This window comes from Pyricularia oryzae, chromosome 1 (assembly GCF_000002495.2).
Source record: "Pyricularia oryzae 70-15 chromosome 1, whole genome shotgun sequence".
NCBI lineage: Eukaryota > Fungi > Ascomycota > Sordariomycetes > Magnaporthales > Pyriculariaceae > Pyricularia > Pyricularia oryzae.
In genome coordinates this window covers 1,752,142-1,766,744 of record NC_017844.1, presented here as the reverse complement: position 1 = coordinate 1,766,744, position 14,603 = coordinate 1,752,142, and the positions used below count along the sequence as shown (strand labels likewise).

Genomic DNA, 14,603 nt, shown 5'->3' with positions numbered 1-14,603 from the left:
ATGATCGGGATCGATTAATTATACGATTGCAAGCCCGAGTAGTCCCGCATGCACTGCATGCCTTGCAATCCCAAGAATCGGGCCTGGCTATCTGCTTGGCAGTTTTTTGGTGTTGCCCTTTGCATCATCGCAAAAAAGCATTTTCCCGAGGCTCGGAGTCCCCCGATCGATTGAGATTCTCCTGCCGTCTCCCGTAATGTTAAGTTTTATTTGTTTATTTATTTGATATGTTAAAAATTACACAATCAGCCCTCTCACGCGGGTGATCCAGAAAGGTGAGATAGACGGGTTTGTAAAACCGAAGAGGATTGTAGGAAGAAATGAATTTCATGGGCTTACAAGCAGGGGCCGGCCCGGTCGCTGGCAGCCAGTCAAAGGCAGGCAACCTTGTGTGGCGAAAACATGTCCAGTTCCCGACGGCTGCGTGCAGAGAGTTTCTTGTCGGAAAGGAGGACGGGAGATGCAATTGTATTGTTTGCTTTGCATAGGCACAGTTCTCAAATTCTGTCGATGACGCGTTTTTCAGTATAGTATTCAGTACGTTGAGAGGCCTCCTTCAACTTGAGCTCATGCCCAGCAAATCATCATTAAATAATCGGGTCTGTATTGAATGGGTAGCCCCAGAGGCCTGCCTCTCGAGTCCATCGCAGTAGCACTCTGGGCAGGAATTGTGGTATCATGCACACAGACCGATGCTGCATAGATCCTCCCCTACGTACGTCTTAAACCCCCAAAGTGGTTATGCAAAGTGTCAGCCCGACCGCTGTACGCATAGTCGTAAGCATGTAATGTTGGGCATCCCGACCTGCATGTTCTGGATGCTACTTCAGCCCACTTCCAAAAATCCGCGTGCAGTGCCCAGATGTTTCCAAGAAAGTGCACCTCCCTCCCTGCCTGAAGAATTCCCCTTGTGCCCCTCCTTCGTACTTCTCAAACTGTAAACTTTTGACTCTGGGAAATGCCAGTTATGTAGGTACCTACTCCGTAATACCTATCTACCGACCGATTACACCCCAAGAGCGGAAAGAAGCATGTCATCCATATATACAGGTAGACCGGGGTGGGGTGGCTGAAGGGAAGGGAAAACTTGCGGCATGGACGAATCAAGCAGTTATCTGCCGCTTTTGCCAATGAAAGAGATTGCCTGGCCTTCTTGGTGGCATGCCTACAAGCCACTTGCTTGCTTGGGTAACATCATCTCCTTGGATCATGCCCGTTCAAAAGGTTATATCCTACTTGCGCAAGTGGAAATAACTAAAATGGCCAGAGTTTATCTGCTCCTTGTCCCGGACATGGGCAAATTTAGTTGCGATAGCTTGGATACCAGGGCCGCGAAGGAGCAACTGCGGCTTATTATGGGTGACGCAGTTGCGTCCTAAATCGAGGCTCCCTATTGCCTTACTGTGCCGTGCCGATTGGAGCTCGAACAAGCAAACAGTCGAGCCAAGCTGAGAGCTCCGTCGACCAATCATTTGTCTCTCACGCTAATTTGTTAGGATTCACGCATACCTAGGGCACAACTCGACATGACTGACCAATTGCCTCTTGGAAGTTGTGCAATGTTGCCTCATTAACGGCTGTTGGTGTGCCTCCTCTTTTTGAGAGCCCACGTTTTCTCCCACTTGTTTTGACTTGCCGAGAAGGACCCGGTGGATCAATGTAAAGGTGAGAAAGAAAAATATCGCGAGCTTCGGTGCCATTGTGTATTTGCTCGGCGTTACATTGCTGCCGCCGATGTATGGAGTGGACTTGTCGCTCAGCCCGGTGTGACGCAGCTAGGTAGGAAGTGCAAAAGTTCCTCTAGGCAAGGGTACAGCAGGCGCCAATAGTCTTCTTTTCGGCCGTTATGCCATGTGTATATTTCGTCAACTTCCGATGCAGGCATGACGAAGCATGACCTCCCGGATCATCCTGATGGGGAATCGGATGGGATGCAGCCAGTACATCAGTGTATGTATGAATCTCCTTCTTCTTTTGGCGGGTTTGAATGCTGACTTGGCCTAGGCATGGTATATGCGGATCAGTAATAGTCTCCGCGTCTCCGTCTTCGTCTGCCAAATCAGCCGCCCTGTTTTCATTGGCAATGCAGTAAAAGCGCTTCTGGTTTGTGGTCGCCTCAAAAAAATCCGATCGGATAGTAATCCTGACGCCAGTAATTTTCATGTTGTGAGAAGCTCTGGACTAGACTAGCCGATTGGGGTTGTATCAATTAGTCGCAAGCATGAACACGCATGACTGACTGTCTTTGGTAAAGTGGGTTTTGCCCGATTCCCAAGGATTAAAAAGGCACCAAGAGTTAGGTCAGACATTGTCCGATATGAATTGCCTAACCCAAAGGTATCTCATATACGGACGGACAATGCTTTAGGTACCTACTCGGGGCAGCGTTCTAGCCAAAAAGGGCCAACGTACCCGTCCCGCGCGTGCACTTTTAGGGAGGATGACAGGTACCTGGGTCGGGTCGGGCTTCTTCTGTGAGATGCATTGAATTGTCGGGTTCAAGAGCTTTTCCTACTGGCCCAAATCAAGGGCAAGGATGGGGTTCTGGAAACGTCCGATCAGGGCTTGCTGGTGGGTAAGGTGGGCTGGTCACTTACAGCCAATAAAAATCCGAAAAATCACAAGGGTATTCCAAGCCATTTGTAGGTTTTTAAACCAATGGGAATGTCGCCCGCTAAGTGAGGGGTATCGAGAAATTACCATAAAAGGTAAGCGCATTGCGTAGGGCCTCGATTAAATACGCTAATGGGGTCCATAGACGGCATGCTTTCCCTCCTTCAATCAATCGTTTGGGTTGCAGAAGGAAAATTGACAACACATCAACTCGCCGCACTAAAGATGGTGGCAGAAAAAAAAGTTGCCCGACTTGATGCACTTCTGCCTGACGACACGCATCATCATGACTGGAAAAGTACGACTTCTTTGCCGTCCCATCTCCTTCCTGAGCCGACAAAGAAACCCTTTGTCAAGAAGGGGCACACGGAGCCGGTAATTTGAATGATTTTGCAAGGATCACTTACCTGTTAGCTCGGGCAATTTTTGGTTATGGCTGAGCGCCACTGCTTATTCAATATCTATCCACCAGATGGCCCTCTTGACTAACTAACTGCCAGGTTGACTGACTGGCCCCGGTTCCGCAGTTCGCTGCACAAACCTGTGGGCAGGTTGGAGTGGATGGGAGGGTCCGGACCTGTTCCAAGTCACGGTACAAGCCATGTTCCGCTCTTAGGACTTCAAGGGCCTGTATATCCTGTCTGCACATTTCATCCACTCCCCAGATCAGCACCATCCACATATACCCCCCGGCCGTGGGATAAATTCAGGCAAAGTTTGTTACCGGCTGGACGTGTTGGATGTCCAAATACCATTTCCCATTTGCCTATTCGGCAATGGGCACTCGTATATCCCCAGTCCCTGCGTAATAATCCTGACGGCTAGGAACAGCCATGTTGCCGAACTATCAGCGGATATCACGTTGTACTATCCCCACGGTGGCCAAAGTGCCATGGGTACGAGTGGCCTTTCCGAAGCAGTCAATGAGTGACAGCCGTCAAACGGTTACACATACCAACCACAGTTCATAGGCCGCCCCTCCCGCTCCGGCCCCATATGGACTGGCCATTTCCAGTTACAGTCATTGCTTTCTTCACATTATTTTTATTGCTTTTCCTTTCTATTATTTCTTTTTTTCTGTCTCTAAAATCTATACCCACCCCTACCCTTTCACCCCCATTCCATCGCACTGCATCAACGGCTTGTATGTGCCAACCTGCCCCTAATTTGTCCTACCAAACACACAGCGGGATAGGTTTCTAATTGCCTGGTGTTCGGGTTGCGCTTTGCTACAGACACACCCCTCTTGGATATACAAGCCATAAAAAAAGAGAAAAAAAAAAGAAAAGAGCGCAAGGGAAAAAAAGTCTTGCATATCAGCATGCATTGTTATTGTTAGTCTGGCCTTACCTATCAAAAACCTAACACAAACTGTGACCTCAGAAGTTTTCTTTCCAATGGAAAACTCAATGTAAGGTTCTGCTTGTCGACAGGTATCTTTTAATGGTTCTTCTTTGCATGTCCGACCAAGACCACCAGAGCCGATGTCTCTTCAGCCCGCTCCCAACCCTCACATAGCCTGACTGACATCCTACTCGTTTATCACCCCTTTTACCCATTCTATTCCACCACAGAGAAACCATGCCGTGCATGCCTGAACCCTGCCATTTTCCCAGAACGCTTTCATATTTGCCCCTCTGCACATGCATAGTCTTCTTTCATTTCCTGTCACTGGTTCCTGTAGCTGGCCAAGACTGGCCCGCATCAGTGATGTGCTCGTCGTCCTCAAACCAGTTCCCCAGGGATCACCCCCTGTGATATCTCCACCGTTGATCCCAGTCACCCCTACCTTACCTTTATCTCCATGGCTTCGTATTGGGGAACATACAAGCCGTCTCCGGTTGTATTCCCCTCTTCTCCGGGACTAGACCGAGACCATCTATCACCGCATCCCTCGTTACCAACGAACGCATGCTCCTCCCTTTTAGTTTCTCCCCCGGGCGGGGTCGATGATACCGATCATACGCATATCGGTTGATAGATGCAATTATTCGTCTCGTTTGATGCCTTTAGGAGATATGTTACGTGCTAGCGAGGCCTCGTTTGCTGACCAGGGGTCCCTTGGAAAAAGTATAAAAAGGACCCTTTTGTTTAACTTGGGCCTCCCTGATTTCTCTTTCTCTTTCATCTAAACTTGTTACCAAAGGTCTAATCTCGTAGTAACAGAGTTATTTTTCAGACCAAGCAATTCTGGGACTCGTTTAAGCAAGTATCTTCTCCATCACGGACCCTCAGACATAACAGTGCGCTTCTTACCTCTGCACGCTCATACCATACACGCATCTACTTACGCACACACGCTGCCATCCTCACACTACTACTTTACTGCTTTTCCCACTTCACAAAGAACCTGAACTTCTCATCCCTTGTTACATACATCCTCGAGTCAGGTCATCACATCACTGCACCCACTTCAGCCTCTTTTGGACCCTTGATCTGCCCAACACGATGTCGACTGGATACGGCAACGACTATTACTCCACCGGTGACTACAGCGGCTCCATGCCCATGGCAGTCCCGGCTGGCAAAGACCACTATTCTGATCACTATGGCGACTACTACTCCGTCGGCGGAAACAGAAGCCACGGTGCCTACTCAGTCTCACCACCGGAATCAGAGGCGGCCGGCAGCAGCACTACCGCATCTGGCGGGCTTTCCTACAGCACCCCTTCCGGATATGCCTCATCGGCATACTCTTCCTCGGCAGCTTACGGCGGCTACGACAGTTACGCATCCAGCAGCCAAGGCGACTACGACAGCGCCGGGTCTGCGAGCGGGCTCGATTTCAACGAGTATGTCCAGGACCGATTTGACCAGGTCCGGGATCAGAGTGCTCTCGACAACTGCACTGTTACCCAGGCAAAAGTGTAAGTGCAAAATTCGTCTTTGCTGCCGCAACGCTAGCAGAGTCCCGTTTTTAGCTTTGAATTCTTCGCTCCGGGAAACAATTTAGCTGACACGGGGCCAACCAACTAGTTCCGGTGGACTGAACGCCAAACAGCGAGAGCTGCTAGACCTGCAAAAGAAGGCCCAGGCACGTCTCGCCAAGTCGCGCGCCCGATTTGCTGATGGTATGCAATCGGTGTACGAGGTCCGTGACGATCTCGAGTGGACACAGAAGACCCTTTCGTAAGTTGCCAACCAAAAAAAAAAAAAAAAAAAAACTAGTTTCCTCACTACTTTCCTTTTTTTCTACCATGGCTCTTAAAAACATCCGACCGCCGCTCTTTGACGAGCCGGCGAGTTGACGCTCACTGAAATCGCCTGGGCGGTTTTATAGCAAAGAACATGGCAAAAATATGCAAAGAACTCGAAATATGAGATATGACAAAAACTGACTGTTTACCACAAAACTAGATCCATTCAATCCAAAGCGTCAAAGAAGCACCCAAAACAATACAAGAAGGCGCGCGAACGATACCCTTCTCCCGACTACTGAAGTCCAAATTTACAGACTTTTAAAAGTCCCGAGAGCGGGCGACGTTGGTTCATTTTGAGCCGCACGCTATCCACATCACCCCTGCTCTCCAAACGTTGCTTCTGAATATTTCCTATTTCGTCAGTTATTGTACCCCAGGCGGATACCAGACCTGTAAAAAAAAACCCAGTTTTTTGTTTGTTGACGTTGTATTGATCTATCTCTATTTTGATATTTTTAAACCTGTTACGAGCGCCCAGATCGCACACACCCCTCACTTTTCCCTCTCCCCACACACACACACACACACACACACCCACACGCCCAGCACGCAAACTCGATCCTACCTGTCTTAGGCACGGGCGCGGGTATGCAGGGGGAACCACCCGTAGCGGATCAGCGGGTGGACTTTGGGATGTGGGATGCAGTTCGGCAAGGGAAGAAACATGCAGCGCGCGTTCCTGTAAGTTGCACAGTCTTCCCCTTGTCGGAAGGTAGTTGAGTGGTGTGCGGCAGCCCCCGGGTTTTCTGGCTTTTCTCGGCGTCTTTCTCTTTTCCCAAAGGCGGAAGCGGGCGGCCGCTCTCTCATGAGGAACGATTTATGATTGGACGAAAGAGTGTTTTCCAGACATGGTTTCCCTGATTTTTCGGGGACAGGGGAAGGAAAGTACAGGTACATGGGCCAAAAAAGCAAAGCTGCTGCAGGCACGGGCGGGCGAAAACACCCCAGGGGTGGTGGGTGTGAGTAAACAACGCGTCAGTCCTGCAGGGTGTGTGGGGTGGTATTCCGGGAGAATATCTCAGTAGGCGGTAGGCCCAGAGAGCTGAAGACGAGTAGGTTTGGCGAGCAGCGGTCCTGCAAGATCGATCGGGGAAGGGAACGGGGGAGGGCGTGTGAAAGAGAGCCAGATGGCGCTTGTCCTCTTCGAGGACATGTATATTGCTTCTTTAGGAAACCCCAGGCGGGCATCGACGAGGCCATCAGAGCTGGAAGCGTCTGGGGGACCACGTGAAAGTATTATAGGCGAGCGTAGTGGCTTTGTCATGATTTCATTGGGCGTTTTGGGAACGGCTCGGGTTCGGCAGCTCTCTTTTTTTCCGATATTAACTCAGTAAATCGTACAACTTGAAGCCCGTGCCAGTGACCGCCTGTACCTCCAGGCGGGGTCCCCACCAGCGTGCCTGATCATGCTCATGTGATGTTCTAGGCGTCGTAATGTGGACGATGCTGGCTACTCAAAGACGTCAAGTTCCCGAATCACGTGACTGATACAGACCCATGTTGGCCCCTATCCGTCTCCCCTTGGCCAGCCCTTTCGTAGATATGTGTAAACAGTTGAAGTCTGTTGTTTGAGCCACCCCAGTCGCTGGTCTTGGATATCGGTAGCCTGCAGCCATTAGCATGTAACCCACTAGGACGAATTGTCCTCCGAAACCAAGACAAAGATGGCGTGAGAATTGCTTTCAACTGAAAGGTTATCAATGTTTCTCTGATATTACCCTCCTCCTCGGCAAACTTGTTCATGATAGGTCCCTTGCTCGCTCAGTTGGTTGACCATAACCCCAGTAAAACAATCTAGGGCGGTGGCCATGAGGCCCGCGGCTTCAGACCGAGATTCTCCTCCAGCTTCTTCCAAGGATTCTGGTTGCTCTTGCGGTCGTAGTAGTCGACGTACCACGGCTGACCGTAAGGGCGACCGGGCGGGCCGTGTGGGCCATCAGCCGGCATATTCTCAGATGCGGGACCCGCCACCTCAGCACCAGCAGTGGCACCTTCTACCGGAGCAGCGTCGCTGGTGGCACCACCGGCATCGCCTCCCTGCTCCTGGAGATTGACATGAGCATAAGCAGGCGTGTGGGGCCGGGGGATTACCCGTTGGGCTGGACGGATACCAACGGAAGTCGAGTTGGCACCAGAGGCTTGGGGTCCAAGCCGCAAGCTCGCCTGGATGGCGTCACCCATTCGGCGTCTCTTAGACGGCCGGGCTGCTGCGCCGAAGGAGGAGAAGCCCATGGTCTGAGCCATAATCTCGGCGGCGTCGTGGGTGTCTTCTTGGGTGGGTGGTTCTTGGTAGGGCTCCATTGTCAGTTGTTCTGGGGAGGGCCACCGCTGATAAAGTTAAGAATTAATTTATGGCTGGGTCGTATAGATTGTAGTGGGTTGCCTGCTCAATGGCCAAGTTCCACGACAGGGTTGGTCATCAAATGAATTATGTTGGGATGGAAAATCTGGAGTTGGGACAGGGATTGATTTTGTCCTCCACTCTCAGCAGCAAGCGTCGATTTTGGGTTGCTTGTCACCCCCGACTTTGTGGGAAGGTGCTAGGCTGGATGGAGTGCTCGAGTGCGTTCCAAGACGCTGCTACCCTAGTGGTTTGTTAGTATATGGATGGCATACGAAATTTCAAGCTTTTTTGGGAAATGATGAAATAAATGTAACTGGCCTTGCACTTGAATGAATGGAAGGAAATCACAATCACCTGACCTGACGTGCAAAGATAAACGGACTCTATCTCTCCTGGCCTGTTATACAAGTTACGTAAGCGACGGCCAAGATTCTGGGCAGCTTTCGAACGATGGGGTATGGAGCTAGCTGTTGGTTTCACGACATACAAAGCAATGCTATGTGGCACTTCAGCTGCGATACACACTCAAACACCTAGGTAAGTTTCTTCAAATCTCTGTACCTGCGGTTGTGCAACAATTTTGGGCCTGCAATTGACTTCCCTCAGACCTCAAATTATCACCATCTCAGCACCCTATTCAGATCAAAGAACCAACCTACTTCATGTCTTTGGACGTTCCAACCTCTTGATATATAATCACACTTTCTTCGTCGCCCTAAAAAATGGCGAGCCCACCGCCGCCGTCCACATCCCCCATCACGCTGCGAATACCCTCCAAATATGCCTCAGAAACCCCTTCCGCCGCCGCCACCGCGGAGCCGACACTCGACTTCCTCCACCGGACATGGTCAGTGACTCACTCGACCCTGGCCATGTGGCGCGACGCCCGCAATGTCCGCATCACCTACCGCCCGCTCCCACCGACGTCTGACGGCAAGACACGCGTTGACGACATGGTCGAGTACGAGGCCCGCGGCGGCCAGGGCGGGGTCAAGTCGGTCGCCGGTGTTGACACGGCGGTCTCCACGTCATCCCTCACGGCGTGGGACTGGCGCGGCAAGGGCTGGCTCTTCTTCGTCACCAGCCACTGGGAGGTGTTGGGGTGGGGCGAGCGGCCCGTGGCGGGCGGCGAAGGCCAGATGGAGCGCTGGGCTGTGACGTGGTTCGCGCCCACGCTCTTCACCAAGGAGGGCATCGACATCTACTGCGACCGCAAGGAGGGGTTGAGCAAAGAGACTGAGGACCTGGTAATGACTGCGCTGAGGGGCATTGGTGCGGAGAAGCTGGTCGCCATGGTCGACAGGGACATGCGGCCGGTCGAGATTCAGCTGCCGTGGAAGCTCTAGTTCAGCAGCAGCTGGTGCTGGGAGCGCCTGTGTGCGTGTTTTGCATGCTGTGCTGCATGCTGTGCTTGTTGCCCTGAATGCTGCGTCGGGTGTCTCGAGTGTTGTGCTATAGTCGCGGATCCTAATTAGCAAGCTTGGCGTTTGGGTTTTGGTTTGTGTTCAAGATATTTATAGAGTCGTACTATGGGGGTATCATCCTCTCCGGTTGTACTATTAAATTCATATTAGTATGGTAATCATAACATGGAAACAGCGACTGGGTCACGCTGTATAAACCATTATCCATCATTGAGAATCCTCCTTGCGGTGGCTCCTGTCACTTCGGGTTCTTTCCATTTCCCTCCGCGGCGATCTCCGCGGCGATCGGCTGCGGCGCCTCTCCTTGCTTCGGTCTCTTCTCCTCCGATCATCACCTTCCCGGTGTTTCCTCTCCCTGTGACCATCCTCGCGCCGATAGCTTCTCCTGTGTTCGTCATCGCGATGACGGTGCCGTCTCTCCCTCTTCTCGTCGTCATCACCCCGGCGCCGATTCTCCCCAGAGTGACGGTGTTCCCGCCTCCCCTCCTCATCACGTCTCTTCCGTTTTGCCCGTCTCCTCTCCTCCCGGATCAGGTCGTCCACGTCCTTCTCCCTGTCTTCCCTCTCCCGCCTCCTTTCCTTGTCCACCTCTCTAGCCCTCTTGGCCCCGCTCTTCATCATGGCGAGAGGATCATCCACCACGATCCTGGCCGCGGCGCGGACCCTCCTCGCAGGGTCATCCACTCCAAATTGGTTCTGCGCCTGCGCCTCGGGCAGCCCTTGCTCGACGTTGACGCCTTCGTCCGGCGCCGCGGTCTTTCTCTTCCAGGCAAACGTGTACCACGGCGCCGAACGGGCACTCTTTCCACGGCCCGCTGCGTCAGCGAGCCGCATCCCGCCCTCGGCCGCCTCCCCGGCCTCCTTATCCCGCGATACCTTTGCGGCGGCGGCGGCGGCGGCAGCACCGCCGAACAGATCAATATGCCCCTTGTCATCCACAATCGCACCACCACCGCAGCCCCGCCGCTCGTCCCTCCCCAGCCTCTCACGCATAGCCACCCCACGATCCGCCGCCTCCCGCGCAAGCCGCATCTCAAAGTCCGTATCGTCTTCGCCGTGCCGCTTCCTGTGCCTCCTGCTCTTGCGGCCCACGACAGCCGTGGTGCTGGTCTCACTTCTGGCCGTCGACGGCATCCAATCGTCCTCATCGCAGCCGCCGTCGTACTCGTCGCCGTTTTTGGTGGTACGCCGTGGCGGTGTTTCGGCATCGGCCGTCGTTGTTGACGGGTCTTGCTGGCCTCTCAGTATCGCCATGCGCCGCGCCGCGTCACGCTCCTGCATCCGCTGCTCCTCGGCCTCTTCGGCGCGCGCCGCGGCTTCCTCATCGGCGCGCACCCGCGCAATGTTGGCCGCGTTGTAGACGTTCCATGATTTTTTCCCAAGGAGGTGTCTGGGCGGTGAGAGGGAATGGGCTCTAATTAGTCAAAAGCTCTCGGGATCTGTTTGGGTGTTGTGATGTAGGGGAGAGGAACTCTTCCTGTATTGGTGAACGACACAAAAAAAAAACAAAAACAAGGTGCTTACAGAGGCATTTTGCTGTCCCAGTTAGACTTTCAAGCTCGAGAGTCCACAGCCTTCGATTCTGAATGTAAAGTTTTTTTTTCCGTCTGTTCACCGAGTATATGGGAGTTATGTGGGCTTGGTGAGGCTTGCGAAAGCAACTGAGAATGTGTTGTGTGTCGGTGGAAAATGTTTGGTGTTGTGGTAAATTGCAACAGGGTAATGCAACTGGTAGAATTGGTTGCTCTAAGACAAGACAGGAAACTCCGCTGTGGGTACAACACCTATCCTGTCCTACGCTTATGCCCAGGATGCTGCATAGTCGCCCAACTATCGAAGCGATCGATGCGTGAGAATAATTATTGATTGATTGTCACGTTTGTTGGCGCCTTGCAGGATGTTTCACTGCCTGGCCCAAAGCCAAAACAAGAACTTGAATTTGAACAAGCAACTACTAATAGATTAAGTGACGACTGTATGCGGGTTACCTCAGCTCATGTTTTTTCAACCGGTTACTTCGTACCATTGCCCCCCCCCCCCCCCCCCCCAACTTTCACCTCTGCCTTCCAAGGGGTATCTGGGTATCATTATTGCCACACGCCCCTCCCGTAAGTCAGTTGATATAAGTTATCAAAAAAACACCAATTCATAAAGCAAGGAAAAAGAAGACAAACTCATAACTCGCAGGGGTATTGGTGTCGAGGAACAGCAGTTCAAAGCGCAAAAGAAAAAAAGAGAGGGTTACCCGGGTGAAAGAGGTAAGAAGAGAGAGGGCTAAAGGGGGATTTAAATGTTCTCAACCATGCGCGCCTGCAGTGCCTGCTGGTAACCAGGGTCCTGAGTATCACCAAAATGGAAGGGGCTGCTACCACCCTCACCATTATAGTCGGGGTTAGGGTTCAGGTTCGGGTTAGGGTTGATGTCTGGAATAGTCTGGTTCGTCGCGGGAAGGAAAATAACTTTGCTGTTCGCACTCTTCGCCATCGCCTGCATTGCTTCGAGGTATCTTATCTGCATCGCCGGTCCAGATGAAAGCACATCAGCCGCGCGACGCATGAGCTTAGCGCTTTCAACTTCGGCCTTGGCGGCGATGATCTTGCTCTCGCCGATGCGCTTGCTCTGGGCGGCCATGGAGAGCGACTCCTGAAGCTCCTGGCTGAAGATGATGTCCTTGATCAACATGCTCTCGACCTGAACACCCCAGCCGGCAGCGACGTCCTCGATGATCTCGCCGATGCTCTGGGCGACCTCCTCGCGGCGCTCAATGACGTCCTGGAGGACGCGAGCGCCGACGACGTGGCGGAGGGTGGTCTGGGTGCGCTCGACGAGGGCCTGGCGGACGTTGGCGATGCCGAACGCGGCCTTGTGGGGCGAGACGATGTGGTAGTAGATGACGGAAGTCAGGTGCAGCGTCACGTTGTCCTTGGTCATGCAGACCTGCTTGGGGACCTCGACGATCTGGATCTTGACGTCGACCTGGACCAGGCGCTCCGACAAGGGGTTGATCTTGACCAGGCCCGGGTCGACGGCCTTGTAGAAGCGACCGAACTTGGTGACGAGGCCGACGTTACCCTGTTGCACGTTCTTGTACGGGTTGGGGCAGCAGATGCAGCAGGGGAAGGCACCCAGCGTTCCGATGACAGAGCCGAAGGCGTTAACTACCGAGTGAGTTGGTTAGCTATGCGGTGCTCCACTATTTGTGGTGTACTATCAAACATTTGATTTGATAAAGGCCAAGCTCAAAGTGCAGAGGGAAAATGATAGGGGCATAAAGTATGAACAGACCCATAGTGCCATACCAGCCCTTGGGGTTGGCTTCGTCTCCAACAATGCTTGCATAGCTCTTCTGTAAATCTTCCTGTCGTGGAGGCTGCACGCTCATGTTGGTTTGTGGTCGGAAACCAATTTGAGTCTCGCCGCCGTCGGGAGCCTTGCCCCGTGAGGAGCCGACGCTTCCCTCCTGGCCGTTGAGTTGCGCGGTGGTATTCGTCGACATTGTGACGGTCCAGACTGTTGGAAGCTAGGTACCTAGGTACCAGTAGTATGTCTTGGTTGAACTTATGTAGGGGTCCAAGAGGATGTACAAAGCCGCAGGCCTGGCTCTTTTAATACCTGATGAAAAGAACAATGACAAGATCAGAAAAAGAGATGAAACCATTCCCCCGTCTGACCTTGTGGGCCGGCCGGTCGGTATTTTATCTCACATTATCTTCCGCCGCGCGTTGTCAGGTCACTGTTGCATCTTTTGTAGAGCTGCAGCGCGGCGTAAGCCAATCATGTGGGGTTCGGATGCAGACGGATGGGGGGGGGGCTTGGAGAGCTTGGGCAAATGCGGGGAGGCAGGGATTAGCTCCAGTGGTTGCTAGGGGACTTCCTGGCGGTGCAGGGAGCACTGGGCTGGCCCCGCCTGGAAGCTGACAACGTAGTGGAAGGCGCATCGCAGGGCTTTTTTGGACGCCCGATTAACGAGAAGCACGGGGCGATGTATTAAGGGTCCTGGTTTGTTCTACAGAAACCAAAGTTAGAAAGCATTCATAGTTATAGGTAGCTGCTCGTTACATTAAATCAGGAGGAAGAACAGCATCTGGAGAAAAAGGGAAAAAAGAGAGAGAGAGAGAGAAAAAAAAAAAAAAAAACTACTGCGTGACTCTATCTGCAACTTCCACTATTTGTTGCGCCGTGGCATCCTTGTCATACCACTACCGTACCTACCTACATAGTAGATTTGTATCAATAGATGACTCGCTATAGTCAACCCAGCAATGCGATTTTCCCACAGCAAGGCAAGGGATCGGGTGTCACTGTGTGCGCCGCACCGTCTCAGATGCCAAGGGCGGACGGTGAGGTCATTCCACTAATCGTTATACTTGGCCGCTTCATGTACCGTACGGTGCCGAATTCCCGCTCCTGGTGGGCAAGATTGAGTACGGTATTATTATTCTACCAACCAACTGTCCTGTCTTTCTTTTTGTTTTTTACATTTTGCTCAGCCCAGATTTCATTGGAGTTTGCTGTGAGATTTGGAATTTCTCATCGAGCTAGTGGTCACGTCTGACAGACTGATGCACGTCGTCGCAATGACGAGGGGGACTTGAGGCGTTTTCTAGCTTCTCCGCACTTTATGCAGGGTTAGCTGCCCGCAGCTTGGTGAACCGTTTATGAGGTCTTGGTGTTCATCGAATGTTTTGAAACATGGATTAAAACCTTCACTATATAACTGCATGTATTAGATAGACCTAGTATCGTTTCGCAGCAACTAGAACGCGCAAAAAACAGCCTTTTCACGCGACATTACGTTCGTAGAGTTTCACCTAAAAAAAAAGAAAATACTATCATGGTTTACAGGCATTGTCACTTACAGCCAGCTCAACATGTCAACTACCCAAATCACAAGTAGAAAAAAGCTGACCTGCAGCGTCCCTCGATAAGCTTGATTTTGTTGAATGCTGACGATCAAAATGCTCAAAAGTACAGTACGCCGACAAGACTGAGTCCCAAAAAGCCCCGATCCATCTTTTGCGA

The 14,603-nt window shown here is 52.1% G+C and overlaps 7 protein-coding genes across 7 annotated transcripts; 2 read left to right on the top strand and 5 right to left on the bottom strand.

Moving 5' to 3' along the window:
• Positions 1–1,232: 1,232 nt before the first annotated feature.
• MGG_16123 (uncharacterized protein) lies at positions 1,233–1,700 on the bottom strand (the record flags this gene model as incomplete). Its single annotated transcript, XM_003709153.1, has 2 exons — positions 1,233–1,484; positions 1,536–1,700. The coding sequence occupies 2 exons, from the start codon at positions 1,698–1,700 to the stop codon at positions 1,233–1,235; spliced, it is 417 nt and encodes a 138-aa protein (XP_003709201.1).
• A 1,679-nt stretch (positions 1,701–3,379) lies between these two features.
• Positions 3,380–3,940, bottom strand: MGG_16122 (uncharacterized protein; the record flags this gene model as incomplete). Its single annotated transcript, XM_003709152.1, has 3 exons — positions 3,380–3,457; positions 3,569–3,614; positions 3,855–3,940. 3 exons carry the CDS (start codon positions 3,938–3,940, stop codon positions 3,380–3,382), a joined length of 210 nt encoding a protein of 69 aa, XP_003709200.1.
• A 754-nt stretch (positions 3,941–4,694) lies between these two features.
• On the top strand, positions 4,695–7,226 carry MGG_11914 (uncharacterized protein). The gene is made up of 3 exons (XM_003709151.1): positions 4,695–5,480; positions 5,590–5,742; positions 5,971–7,226. The coding sequence occupies exons 1-3, from the start codon at positions 5,062–5,064 to the stop codon at positions 6,050–6,052; spliced, it is 654 nt and encodes a 217-aa protein (XP_003709199.1). The 5' UTR covers positions 4,695–5,061; the 3' UTR covers positions 6,053–7,226.
• MGG_02413 (uncharacterized protein) lies at positions 6,217–8,476 on the bottom strand. Its single transcript, XM_003709150.1, has one exon. It carries the CDS (start codon positions 8,112–8,114, stop codon positions 7,608–7,610), a length of 507 nt encoding a protein of 168 aa, XP_003709198.1. The 5' UTR covers positions 8,115–8,476; the 3' UTR covers positions 6,217–7,607.
• MGG_02412 (uncharacterized protein) lies at positions 8,429–9,770 on the top strand. Its single transcript, XM_003709149.1, has 2 exons — positions 8,429–8,694; positions 8,764–9,770. Exon 2 carries the CDS (start codon positions 8,880–8,882, stop codon positions 9,501–9,503), a length of 624 nt encoding a protein of 207 aa, XP_003709197.1. The 5' UTR covers positions 8,429–8,694; positions 8,764–8,879; the 3' UTR covers positions 9,504–9,770.
• MGG_02411 (uncharacterized protein) lies at positions 9,646–11,270 on the bottom strand. The gene is made up of 2 exons (XM_003709148.1): positions 11,106–11,270; positions 9,646–10,971 (listed from the first exon to the last, which is right to left on the bottom strand). The coding sequence occupies exons 1-2, from the start codon at positions 11,111–11,113 to the stop codon at positions 9,789–9,791; spliced, it is 1,191 nt and encodes a 396-aa protein (XP_003709196.1). The 5' UTR covers positions 11,114–11,270; the 3' UTR covers positions 9,646–9,788.
• A 231-nt stretch (positions 11,271–11,501) lies between these two features.
• MGG_02410 (erythrocyte band 7 integral membrane protein) lies at positions 11,502–13,250 on the bottom strand. Its single transcript, XM_003709147.1, has 2 exons — positions 12,867–13,250; positions 11,502–12,739 (listed from the first exon to the last, which is right to left on the bottom strand). The coding sequence occupies exons 1-2, from the start codon at positions 13,075–13,077 to the stop codon at positions 11,868–11,870; spliced, it is 1,083 nt and encodes a 360-aa protein (XP_003709195.1). The 5' UTR covers positions 13,078–13,250; the 3' UTR covers positions 11,502–11,867.
• Between the last annotated feature and the right edge of the window lie 1,353 nt (positions 13,251–14,603).

Bases quoted from the DNA above. Each gene is read 5' to 3' on its own strand.
- MGG_02412 (XM_003709149.1), top strand. From the start codon at position 8,880: ATGGCGAGCCCACCGCCGCCGTCCACATCCCCCATCACGCTGCGAATA.
- MGG_02413 (XM_003709150.1), bottom strand. From the start codon at position 8,114: ATGGAGCCCTACCAAGAACCACCCACCCAAGAAGACACCCACGACGCC.
- MGG_11914 (XM_003709151.1), top strand. From the start codon at position 5,062: ATGTCGACTGGATACGGCAACGACTATTACTCCACCGGTGACTACAGC. The intron at 5,481-5,589 runs GTAAGTGCAAAA...CCAACCAACTAG, and splicing joins ACTGTTACCCAGGCAAAAGT to TTCCGGTGGACTGAACGCCA. The intron at 5,743-5,970 runs GTAAGTTGCCAA...CCACAAAACTAG, and splicing joins TGGACACAGAAGACCCTTTC to ATCCATTCAATCCAAAGCGT.
- MGG_02410 (XM_003709147.1), bottom strand. From the start codon at position 13,077: ATGTCGACGAATACCACCGCGCAACTCAACGGCCAGGAGGGAAGCGTC. The intron at 12,740-12,866 runs GTCTGTTCATAC...CTCACTCGGTAG, and splicing joins GGGCTGGTATGGCACTATGG to TTAACGCCTTCGGCTCTGTC.